This window comes from Paramisgurnus dabryanus, chromosome 20, assembly GCF_030506205.2.
Source record: "Paramisgurnus dabryanus chromosome 20, PD_genome_1.1, whole genome shotgun sequence".
Lineage (NCBI taxonomy): Eukaryota > Metazoa > Chordata > Actinopteri > Cypriniformes > Cobitidae > Paramisgurnus > Paramisgurnus dabryanus.
Genome location: NC_133356.1, coordinates 19,771,133 through 19,783,516, shown reverse-complemented (window position 1 = coordinate 19,783,516; position 12,384 = coordinate 19,771,133). Strand labels below are relative to the sequence as shown.

Genomic DNA, 12,384 nt, shown 5'->3' with positions numbered 1-12,384 from the left:
GTAAACAAATGATGACAAATGAACATTTTTGAGTCAACGTCTGTGTTTAGTATGTACAAAACCTTCTTTATAGAAAAAAAGTATAGAGAAATTACCCGGTTGGTCTATTGCTTACGCCATTTCTCAGTATCCATTGAATGGACACTTTTCTATACAATAAGGGCAAAATAAATTAAATTGATAAATAAATAAAATAAAAAAATACAAAAAACTGTTAACCAACCAGCTCTCCAGAAATGTATTACTCATTATACTGATTTAACAAAACCTGAGGAAATGATTTTTGTATTGTTGTTAGAATGAGCACACATACAGGTTACATAACAGTTGAACATAGCAGATGTAGTATGCACACTGCATCCACACATATAGCACAGACTTTATAGCACTGTTTTAGTGGTCAAGAATAGATATTGCTAATTCAGTGCATACTGTCATGCTAAGTGATTTCTGACACATGGCTTATCTCTTGTTCTTCATGTCAAGCCATGATTTAAGGTATACTGTTTCCGGGTCCAAACTTTCACTCATTTCAACAGAGGATATTATTTAAACAGCCCATTATGAGCACTATTTATTCATATCACACATTTAAGCGAATGAGAATCACCTTATACACACGGGTGACGCAAGCAAAAAGAAAATAAACTGTTATGTAAATCGCAAACCACAGTTCAAGGTCTGTGCAGTTCTGTGCATGAATCTTCTTTACATTGGATTATATTTAAAATTTCTATTGGTGTTAAATAAAGGCAATTGCCAAGGCAATCTCATGGCAGTTCGTACGTAGTTTACAAAGTGGCTGCATTTGTTAATTCGCATGACCACATCCGATTTGCTTTTGCCCCTGTAAGGGGTTAGGGGTGGGGTTTCAGTTTTATTTTCAAAATAATTGTACGTTTTGTACAATTTACTTTGTGAGTCATGAATTTGCTACGTTGTAAAATACGCACAAATTCCTGTGAGATCAGGATGGATCATGTTTTTGGCATTCCCCGATTAGTAGGCAGTTGATAGGCAGTTTCTGTGATATCACTAGAGTCTTCTGAGTGGTTCATAGGACATCATTAGGGTTAACTGGATGGATGATAGAGCATCACTGGACTGTTGTGAGTGGTTTGACAGGGCATCATTAGGGTTTACTGTGTGGTTGATAGAGCATCACTAGGTTGTTTTCCGTGGTTTATAGGGCATCATTAGGGGTGGTTGAATATATATGGTTTTAATACAATTTCTTAAAAATTATGCATTTGTTTGAACCAGTAATAAGTGTATTTTGAATATATTTTCATTATCCACTCATTAATATTTTAGTGTTGATAAACAAAACATGACACACATTTCGAAAAATATCAAGTGATCTCCTAATAATTGCTCTTTAATTTTCCTCCCTCTTTTTTCTTGCCCTGAGCATGGGCTGGTTGTGACTGACAGTCTTGAAGGCGAGATGCTGGAGACTCACTTTGTTTACAGCAGTCAGTAATCTCTTTTTCTGCTAATACCGCAGAGCACTGACATGGATCTCTTCATTTCTCTCTCGTATCTTGTCTTTCTCCCTCTCTCTCTCTCTCTTGCCCTTTGCTGCTCTCTTTTTCTATCTCATCCTGCTGTAAACTCTTATACTTATCTCTTCTCATTTCTCCCCTCCCTCTTTTATGTCTGATGGACGTCTCTCTCTCTCTCTCTCTCTCTCTCTCTCTCTCTCTCTCTCTCTCCCTCTCTCTCTCTCTCTCTCTCTCTCTCTCTAGCTCTCTCTCTCTCTCTCTCTAGCTCTCTCTAAAGGGGTGGGGAATATTCTTGTGAGGAGAGCAGGTGCAGTGCCTCTATCACTCTGTCTCTCTCCCTTTCCTGGCATCAGCAGTAGGGAAGAGCAGAAAGCTGTCTATGTATGTGTGTGTGTATGTGTCTGGCTGCAGTGTCGTAGGCACAGGAAGGCTGGAGCCGTTGCAAAATCCCACAGGAGATTAGAGCTTGAGCACACGCTCGTCCGGACTCTTTACAAATGGCAGCCCTAGGAGAGAGCATCAGACAGGGAGAACAAACAGAAAACAGACGGAACCAGAATAAGGAAAGGATGAATTTTGTCTCGTGGAAAAACTGCATGCTGTAATTTTTTACCGTCTCCTTTTCTCTCTCTGTCTGTCTTTTACAAGCACACTCCTCCCTTCATCTCTCTGCTCCTCTCTCTCTCTCTCTCTTATTCTCTCGCATTCTCTCTTGTGCTCTCGCAGTGGTGGAATGTAGATGGGGCTGAGTGTGTGCTCGCTGCTCCGCACGATATTAACGACTTGCTGTACGACGACGGGTTTCTCAGCAGCAAGAAGGGATTTACAACAGTAACGAATCTGACAACAATACCATCCATCGCCATTCTTTTGCAGCCTGCATGCTGTGGAAAACTCTGATACTGCCACTGTTTCCTCTTTTAGGTCTTGGCTGGATCGTCTTAGCCGGAGCTCATGTGCACTTGGTTCGTTCCGCAGATCCCTGCTCCCGTAAGGATGCTATAAATCTGCAGAAGCTTCTGTCGTAGAAGGGGACATATTGCATCTCGGTCAGTGCAGACTGGTTTTCTTTGAAGGGATTGGCTTTTTTTGGGATGTGTATAGCTGAGTCAGCGTTACAAATACAAAACCGCTAATCCGATCGAGATCTGGAAAAGGAATTAACAAGATCAAAAGGCGCAGAGAGGAAAATACTAATGGGGTAACTTTTACTGAACTCCTTGTTAACATATAATACCAATTTCAAGGAAATGATATTGAAAAATCATTCTATCTGCAAGAGAGGGATTTGATTATCTGACACAGGAGAAAGTGCTACTGCAACGGAGTCAACATGCAGATGGTTTCACTCCTCCCTTTTCTTTTGCTCAGCACCTTTATTTAAAATTTCACTCTAGCTGCGATTTGGAAGTCATATGGACATATTATTGGACTTATGGACTGTCTCTTACTGGATTCTGAGTTTTCTACCTCTGGAATTCTATTGGATATATGCGCATGTCTGATTGTGAGTATGTGTGCTGGTTTTTGACAGTGTGGGATGTGATTCAGGGAATGCTTGCCCGACGGTATTTGTAAAGCTTTCGGTATTATTCCTCATTTCACTTTTCAATGTCTGGCACTACTGCCCGCCGTTCTGCCTTGGGTTTCCTATGTTTGTTGAGCTCCCGGCCTTGGGGTTAACCCTATTTGTGCCACGGGCAAGATGAGTGACAGCTCTGGAACAATGAACAACTCAGGCGCCATGGTACTGGAGGAGCCAGACGTAAGGGGAGGTTCTGGTGGACGCGACCAAGCCCAGGCCCCTGCACGTGGTGGTCCTTTTAGGTGTGGGAACTGTGCCCTCTGGCCTCGCCAACAGACCTGGCTCTGCGTAGTTCCACTTTTCATCGGATTTATAGGTTTGGGGCTGAGCCTCATGCTGTTGAAATGGATTGTAGTGGGTACTGTGAGAGACTACGTGCCTACAGACTTGGTGGACGCCAAGGGTATTGGCCAAGACCCCATCTTTTTGTCCAAACCAAGCACTTTTCCTAAAGGATCTGACACCACAACCACTACTACAATTGGAGTGCTTAGCTCTGTCAGCCCCACTGTCACGACGGTGGTGAGGGGCAGGACTCGGATAGTAACTCAGCCAAACGTCCCCCCTAGGAGTGGTGGGGCATCAGGCAGCCAGGTGACACAAAAGAGTCCTTCTACGCGCTTTGTCACGCGTCATCCGCCCCTAACTATCACAGCGGCCTCCACAACATCTACTGTCCAAACATCCACCTCTAGCCCTTCTCCCTCCAACCCTGCTGTTTTAAATGACTCCACCCAAATGTGGACGAAAGAGCAGTCATCTACTGAGAGGCAAATGACCACACCTGGTCGAACCCATGTCAGCCGCAAGACACGTGAGTTCGATAGTTTCTAATTGGTTCTTGCTGGTTTTGCTTTGGCCAACAATAGATGTTGTACTCTTGGTGGGAAGTGTTAGTGAGGTGAACCAGTTCCTCTGACATCTATCTATCTATCTATCTATCTATCTATCTATCTATCTATCTATCTATCTATCTATCTATCTATCTATCTATCTATCTATCTATCTATCTATCTATCTATCTATCTATCTATCATCTGGCAGTTGCTAACTTAGCTGAGGCAAAGGCAAAGCATAAAGGACTTGTGTGTGCGAGCGTGCAGTCTCGTCTATTATGTCGCCAGGGAGCGGCAGATATGACAAACATGTAGACCACTCCCGTCATTGTGAATATGCAACTGTAAAATTACCAAGACTTTTATGAATATCTGGAGATATCAGGGTACAAAATCATTTTAATGTTTATTGATATAGTGAATAGACTCCTGGGGCCCGTTCTTCGTACGTCGCTAACTCAGTTAGCTGGATTTGATTGTTGATGATTTGGCATGATCTTGGATTATTTGGTTCTTCGAAGCTCATTCTAAACTTGGTGTCATAGCAACAGGTCCGTAAGCTCAAACCTGCTCGGGAGCAGGCTTATTTCATATAAACAAGATTAGTTTGTACCTTTTTAAGCGGATGTGATACGGAAAGTCTGACGCAGTCGCGTATTCTTCATTATACGAGCGCAATCTGCGTAAGATGCATGACTAATATAAAGAGCTTTTCAAATTCAACACGTAATAAAAAAAGAATATATTAATTAAATCTTTTAGCGATGTTATTTAAAAAATATATAATATAACAAATATATTTTTTCTGTACTTGTGCGACTTGTTTTTGTGTAACAGTTGTTTGATTATTATTCTTAAACGAATGACATGCTGATCACATTCATTTTAAATTTGTTTGAATTTTCCTTAATAAAAACAGCAATTAATCATACCCAGCACTTATAGATGTTATGTACAATAAAGACTATTACTCAGTGTGAAATAATTTTCATTTGAATTAACTAATCTCCTATTTTAGTTTTGTCTTTAGATTGTCAAGTAGCTTACAATGTCATGCATGAAAGGGTTTTCGTTTAGTAATTTCTATCTGTTCTATCTTTAAAACGTTGTCTACAAATATGTTACCCTGTCCCTGTTCTGTGACAAAAATGACCAAAATAACCAAATAAGTTTTTTGCACATATTTTCACATATCTTTATCTTCTTTACTACACTTTTCTGTGCAGACTAAGCAGATGCAGGACTTTCAGTTAACGTGGAATACTGCTAATTTTGCTAATATAGTCAGAAATCAGTTAAGAATAATGCAATTGAAGTAAACTTATTTAACCACTTGCATATAGTTTCTCTAAAGGACTACCATCTGAGAGGATTTCTTTACTGTCATGTGCATTGCTATCAGAAACGGTTGTATTTTATAATCTTTTGATGTAGAATAACATTACCATTCCCTTACTGCACATCATACTTTATTTACCACATTATTGGAAACTGCTAAAAGTGTTGGTGTATTATCTACAACTGCACAAAAGAGAGGAAAACACTATCTTATAATACACTACAATTAAAATTTTATTTATCAGGAATTAAATTGTTGCATTGGCTGTCGGTTTAAGAAAGAGCAACTGCTCCAGAGATTATCTGTACAATCAGCCAGTTTAGAGACATCACTCCTGCCAGCACATCACATGAAGATGGAGGGCCACCACCTGTGTTTTTTTATTCTGCTTTTTAAGTTGCTGTTACAAACAGACAAAATAGCATTTAACTGTTTTTAAAAGAGACTTAAAGTACTTTAGGAGCATCAAATTTTAATTACAATCATTAATTTCAATCTTTGACAAGCATAGCAAAGATATCAAGATTATGTTTTTACAGAAAATTTTGAATTATTTATGGTGATTTATGTACTAAAGTAGCTTTAACTGGGTTTTTAAATTCAGTCACATAAAACGTTCACAACCTTCCATCAATAGCTCTCAGACTGCAGGGGTTAAAAATGGGCGTGTTCTTGGCCATTGTAACAACTGGCCAATCACAGCGTGGCTGATCAGTGTTTCTACTATCGATATGTATTGACTTTTCTTGCAGTGCACGAACGCGCAGTGATCTCAGATAATTCAATCCTGCCATAATAATCATCAACAGCAGTGGTGTTCAAAGAACCAAATAAGCGAGATTATAATTAGCCAGATCTAAACTTCTCGGATGTCTCATTTGATCTCGGATGTATTAAGCGACGTACGAAGAACGGGCCCCAGCATACCATACAGTATATATCTTTTCCCTATGTTTCCCCTGCTGTTGCACTTTGAATAGATTAAACACAAGTCACATTGTCATATTGAGAGAGAGAGAAAATAAGTGTTGTTATCATGCATATCTTAAAACAAAAGTTATTTTTGAAACACAGTGAGTTGCTTTATCTTGTTGTTATTCGAAGTCTAAATTGATGTGGGTTTGGTAATAACGCAAAGGTTTCTTGTTTTCTAGTTTTATTTACATTGATTTTTTCAAAGTCAGAGGCACATTAAAGGGCTTGTATATATTGTGATGTCTGCAAGGGAATGTCACTGACTGAAATTGTTTCTTTGGCTCCGCATTTGTCGATTTTTCCCTCAGTATTGCATTATTAGAGGAGCTCTGGGCGACAGTGTCTAAAGACGAGGAATATAGCATAAATAAAGCCTGTGTAATGCTTTAATACCCACATGTCGTGTAAAGGTAGATTTAGGACTGTCCTGCCCTTTTCCAAGACAGGGTTGAGGGCGATGATGTGTCATTTTTATTTCAGCAGATTAAAAAACTCCTCATGTTAAATAAAAGCACTTCCCCTCAGAATTAAAATTTGGTTATTTATTCACTCTGTATTGTGAAATTATGAGGTATCCCGCATATTAAACGTCACTTTTGCAAACTAGTCTTTGAAAATATGTGCAAATGTGAAACCAGCACTCTCTACAATAGTGTATTTGCGTCGTGACGCGTAAAATATCATTGTCATTGATAAACATGCTTAAATTCATGAATGCGTCATCGTGCCTTATCTTGTGCACGTGCCTGGGGCATTATGCAACTCTAAGGTGTGATGCTGATGTGATTGTAATGCTATTGCTTTCTGTAGTCTTCAAACTGACCGGATACCTTCACAATAAATCATTGCATCAGCTCATATAACTACATAACAAGGATTATTATAGCTTTCTCCTCTAATAAAATCCTGCAGTCATATGAATGTCCTAATATAATATGATGAGCCTTGTAATATCAGAGTCAGACAGTATGAGGATGTTGTGCCTCATCACTTTATGATATTACTCTTTTGTTTTTAATCCAAATCAATTTACATTCATTCACAGATAATGACACTGCTGTTACTCTAAATATAAGTGTGTGGTTACAGTACCAGAAAATGACAATTTCAAATATTGTTTTCTTTTTACCCTAGTTCAATTTTTGTTAAATTTATCTTTAATATTTTCCCGTGCACGGTAAGATGGACCCCTCTTTTGCTGTAATAATACAAAAAAAATCATAGACTTTATGAGATGTCATAGGTGTTTGAGCAAAGTCTTATCATTCTGTATACTGCGGTTGTAATTCATTACTTTTGCAATTGTCTGACAGAGGATAACTTAATCCTATAACTCCCAGCAACAATTGCCTGCCTTTATCAATATCACAGCGAAAAGATAACTGAACCATTTGTGTCCCTAATGTGTTTGAGAGCTCACAGCTGCGGCTCATGTTAAAATGTATTACTTCTCACCTCTAGGAGGATTTGAGAAACACTTCTTTTTGCAAAAGCTTTTGGGATAAAAAATAATTTGGTTTGCAGAAGATTGGTCATGTTGAATTGAGTTGCCTCTAATATTGCTACTTTTGATGATACGTACTTGAGGTCGTGCAGGTTGTGACACTGCTGCCGTGGATCTGTTATTAGCTTGTGTAGATGTGTAGATACTTAATATAAAAAGTTATTTCTCAATTTGATCGATTATGAAGTTGCAGAATCAACAGTAGCATTAAGTAAAAACAGCTTTAGCTGAATCTGGCTGACATGATTTCTGGTTCCAGCTGAATGCTATTTAATGACCATTGATTCTTTCTTTGTTTTGTAGCACCAAGCCGATTGTGTAGATTAGTTCATGTCATCTAGCACATTGCATGGACCATGTACCACACTATCCTACTATTTTGACTAAACTTAGGAATAAGATCATGATTTTGACATAAAAATCATTGCCAGTGCTAATTGACCTAAACCCATTCAGAATTCAGAACCGTTCAGGGATTTGTTTATCTCATCTGTTTTTCTATTCTTTTAATAGAAAGCCATTAAATTGCTGCTATCCAGCTTCATTAGAGATTAATTTTACTATGAGACCAACGCTGAAAATTTTTAATGTCGCTTTGATTTATCCTTTTAAGGTGTCCTAAAGGAGGGATGAAGCCTTAAATATTAATGCTTAGAAAGGGAAACATGTTCAATATGTAGAAGAGCGTGTGAATAATTGACAAGGCTTTGCTGAAAAATTATCAGGGAAAGGGATAAGAAATGTGCAGAGTTTTATAAATAGAGGTGAAGGAGAGGGAGATGAGAGGGGGACATAGAGACAGGACCCAGCATGTCACTGTGTTGGACCTGCCAGAACCAAAAGCTTAGTGGGCGGAAACACTTTGCCAAGTCAAAACTTGAAAATCCTGAGAAATGTATAGTTTTGTATGATATCATTGCATATTAAAAATGTTTTTTAATGTATTAATCTGTAGGATCTATCATAAGCCAACATACAGTACCTTAATAGAAATGGTATTGTGGTTACAATGACGTAACTTCTTTCAAATTTCCTCCTCCATTAAATCATTTTATATATTTACCGGCAACCTAATTTCTTTCAGTGATTGTTATTCTTAGTGTGTCTGATACTATTTAAATGAAGGCCATTATCAACCATTTTACCACTTCATATTCAAAATGACTTTTACAGCTTTGACTCAAATGTAGCATTAAAATGACAGCTGACATTTTTGAATGAAGGAACGGCTTTTAGATGCAGTAGTAACATTCACAATTATAAACTCTCGAAAGCCCGGACTGATATTTTGTGGTATTGAACTCGGGTTCAAATGCAAATCATTTTTGCATTTTCCATTAAGTTTCACGCCACACAAGGAGTGCAATATTCATGAATCGTGGGCCGAACGGTACTTTCTTCAGCAGCAATTTTGATAAATGAAACTTTTTGGTTTCTGGGGGTAACAGATATGCCTCACAAGAGCACTGCTTAAATCGTTGGGGATAAAAGATGCATGGGGTGTTTATAAGAAAGCAATGAGCTGTTCATCAGATATGCTGGAGGCAGATATTAAAGGAGGTAGTTTTGTCTTCATTACCACAGGTTTAGTTTCCATCACGGGGATTGTGAGTCTATATTAGTCATATGCTGTAGAGGAATATTACAAGAGTTTTATTTAGAAATGCATATTTCTTTGATTCGATAGACAGAGGTACTCATATCGTATATGATTGTGAATGTGAAATGTCATAATGATGCTTCCTGAGCCAATGCTAATTTTCATAGCCATGTTTCACGTTGCAGCTATAGTCAGATTGAAGTTGTAATCTTATTGCATTTGACTGAAATAAATGTTGCCTGGGTGCAGCCTGGACCTGTTTACTTTTAGTATTATTGCTTTAATCTTTGCCAGTCCAGTCATTTCATCTCTGTAGTGTCACTGTGGTACGGTTTTGCTGGCTTTTTTCAAATCCTTTTACATTTGTGGACAAACAAATAAGTCGTTTTGGTTGTTGCCTTGGTCGCTTGATGGCATTTGGCCTTTACAGCCGAATTCCACACTGTGACTTCAAATGATGCTGACCAGCATGACAAATAAGGACCATAACCCACAACGAGCCATTCTTCTGGAGCTCAGCCAATCAGAGCTCAGGGAAAATGTTTCCATCAGTCCAAAAATTACAGGCTGTGAATCTCTACTGTGAATCATGCTTATTACTGATCCATCTTTAAGATTATTGAATATCCAAGTCATATGCTCATTATAATGTTGGAAGATTTACAGTCACAATATACAGTACTGCATTTTTATATACAGTACATTTACCACAAGATTTTGGGAAACACAACTATCTGTAATTTTTTTAATTGTGATTTCCAGCTCTGATATTTCATGGAAATAAATAAAATTCTGGTCATATTCAAAACTTACATATTGACCATGTACGTTTTTATAATTTATTTCTAATAATTGCTATTTGCGAGTGAAATACCTTTGCAAATTGTCATTGTCTTACACTTTTAGTGCTGCCTAAGGGATCCAAGAGTGCATCCCACTCCTGGCATCTGTTATGAGCTATTGATTCATTTTGATTTTCTGTGAGACTTCTGCCACTCAGCAGTTTGACTAGGATCACTTTTAGGGTGAAAGGTCTGATTGCTCACGCACAACATTTCCTTCTGTTCCTGAGCTCAGTTAGATGATCCACCAAACTCTGTCCTACCTATAGGGCTCTTCTTACCTGCTAGTTACCTGCTTGCATTTATATTACAAACAATTTTATAATTCAATTTCATCCTTGAATTTGGAAGTGTAGCACCATGAAATTGGCTAGGCTTTACTTAAGAGGTTTTTCCAGCCCGCTCTATTTACAGGAACCACTGATATTTTTTTCAAATCCTAGTACTACTAGTTTTCTTTATATTTTATTTCAAAAGTAGTGGTCTGTCACATGCTCCCATTGATTCACCCTACAACCCTAGTTTGACAGGTGTACTTTGACGAAATCTATCAAACCACAGATTTATTTTAGTTTGACTATACAAAAATCGAGATTCTATTAGTCTCAGTGCTAAGCTGTATGAAAGTACAGCTGAAGTAGAGGATGTCTTTCCCAAAGCCATGTGGGAACCATCATGCAGCCATAATAACATGATCCCTTATGCCTCAATTTATTTAAACTGCGTAGAGCTGTGACCTTCCCCGGCGGTTCTACCTAAGTTTTATGGAAAATCTTAGAAAGATTTCGCTTTTATTAAGTTTTATCTAGATGGCACTCATAGCAGAATACAGGTGCTGGTCATATAATTAACATATCATCAAAAGTTGATTTATTTCACTAATTCAATTCAAAAAGTGAAACTTGTATATTATATTCATTCATGAAACATATAGACTGATATATTTCAAATGTTTATTTCTTTAATTAAAAAGAAAATCCCAAATTCAGCATCTCAGTAAATTTGAATATTACTTCAGACCAATACAAAGAAACAATTTATAGAAATCTGGGCCAATTGAAAAGTATGAACATGAAAAGTATGAGCATGTACAGCACTCAATAATTAGTCAGGGCCCCTTTTGCCTAAATTACTGCAGCAATGCGGTGTGGCATGGAGTCAATCAGTCTGTGGCACTGCTCAGGTATTATGAGAGCCCAGATTGCTCTGATAGTGGCCTTCAGCTCTTCTGTATTGTTGTGCCTGGCATATCGCTCTTCCTCTTCACAATACACCAAATATTTTCTATGGGGTTAAGGTCAGCCGCGTTTGCTGGCCAATTAAGAACAGGGATACCATGGTCCTTAAACCAGGTACTGGTAGCTTTGGCGCTGGGTACACAAGTACAAGTCCTGTAAGAAAATGAAATCTGCATCTCCATAAAGTTGGTTGGCAGCAGGAACCATGAAGTGCTCCAAAAATTCCTGGTATACGGCTGCGTTGACCTTGCACCTCAAAAAACACAGTGGACCAACAAAAGCATGGCACCCAAACCATCACTGACTGTGGAAACTTTACACTGGACCTCAAGCAACGTGGATTGTGTGCCTCTCCTCTCTTAATCCAGACTCTGGGGCCCTGATTTCCAAATGAAATGCATAATTTACTTTCATCAGAGAACTTAACTTTGGACCACTCAGCAGCAGTCCAGTCCTTTTTGAAGGCGAGATGCTTCTGTTGTTCAAGAATGGCTTGACACAAGTAATGCGACAGCTGAAACTCATGTCATGCATACCATTGTGCCCAGTGGTTCTTAAAGCACTGACTCTAGCTGCAGTCCACTCTTTGTGAATCTCTCCCACATTTTTGAATGGATTTTGTTTCACAAACCTCTCCAGGGCGCGGTTATCCCTATTGCTTGTACAATTTTTTTTCTACCGCATCTTTTCCTTCTCTTCGCCTCTATATTAGTGTGCTTGGACACAGAGCTCTGTGAACAGCCAGCATCTTTTTCAATGACCTTTTGTGTCTTGCCCTCCTTGTGCAGGGTGTCAATGGTCGTCTTTTAGACAGCTGTCAAGTCAGCAGTCTTCCCCATGATTGTGTACCCTACAGAACTAGACTGAGAGACCATTTAAGTGCCATTGCAGGTGTTTTGAATTAATTAGCTAATTAGAATGTGGCACCAGGTGTCTTCAATATGAAACCTTTTCACAAAT

General features: G+C 38.5%; 1 protein-coding gene across 2 annotated transcripts in view; it reads left to right on the top strand.

Annotated features, from left to right (window-relative positions):
* Positions 1 to 1,854: 1,854 nt before the first annotated feature.
* Positions 1,855 to 12,384, top strand: part of nrg3a (neuregulin 3a) — a 354,166-nt gene continuing 343,636 nt past the window's right edge. For both annotated transcript variants that reach the window (XM_065296948.2, XM_065296947.2), the window contains exon 1: positions 1,855 to 3,904. In XM_065296948.2, the coding sequence (XP_065153020.1) occupies positions 3,211 to 3,904 (694 nt within the window). In that variant the 5' untranslated portion in view covers positions 1,855 to 3,210. The remainder of the gene's footprint in view (positions 3,905 to 12,384) is intronic.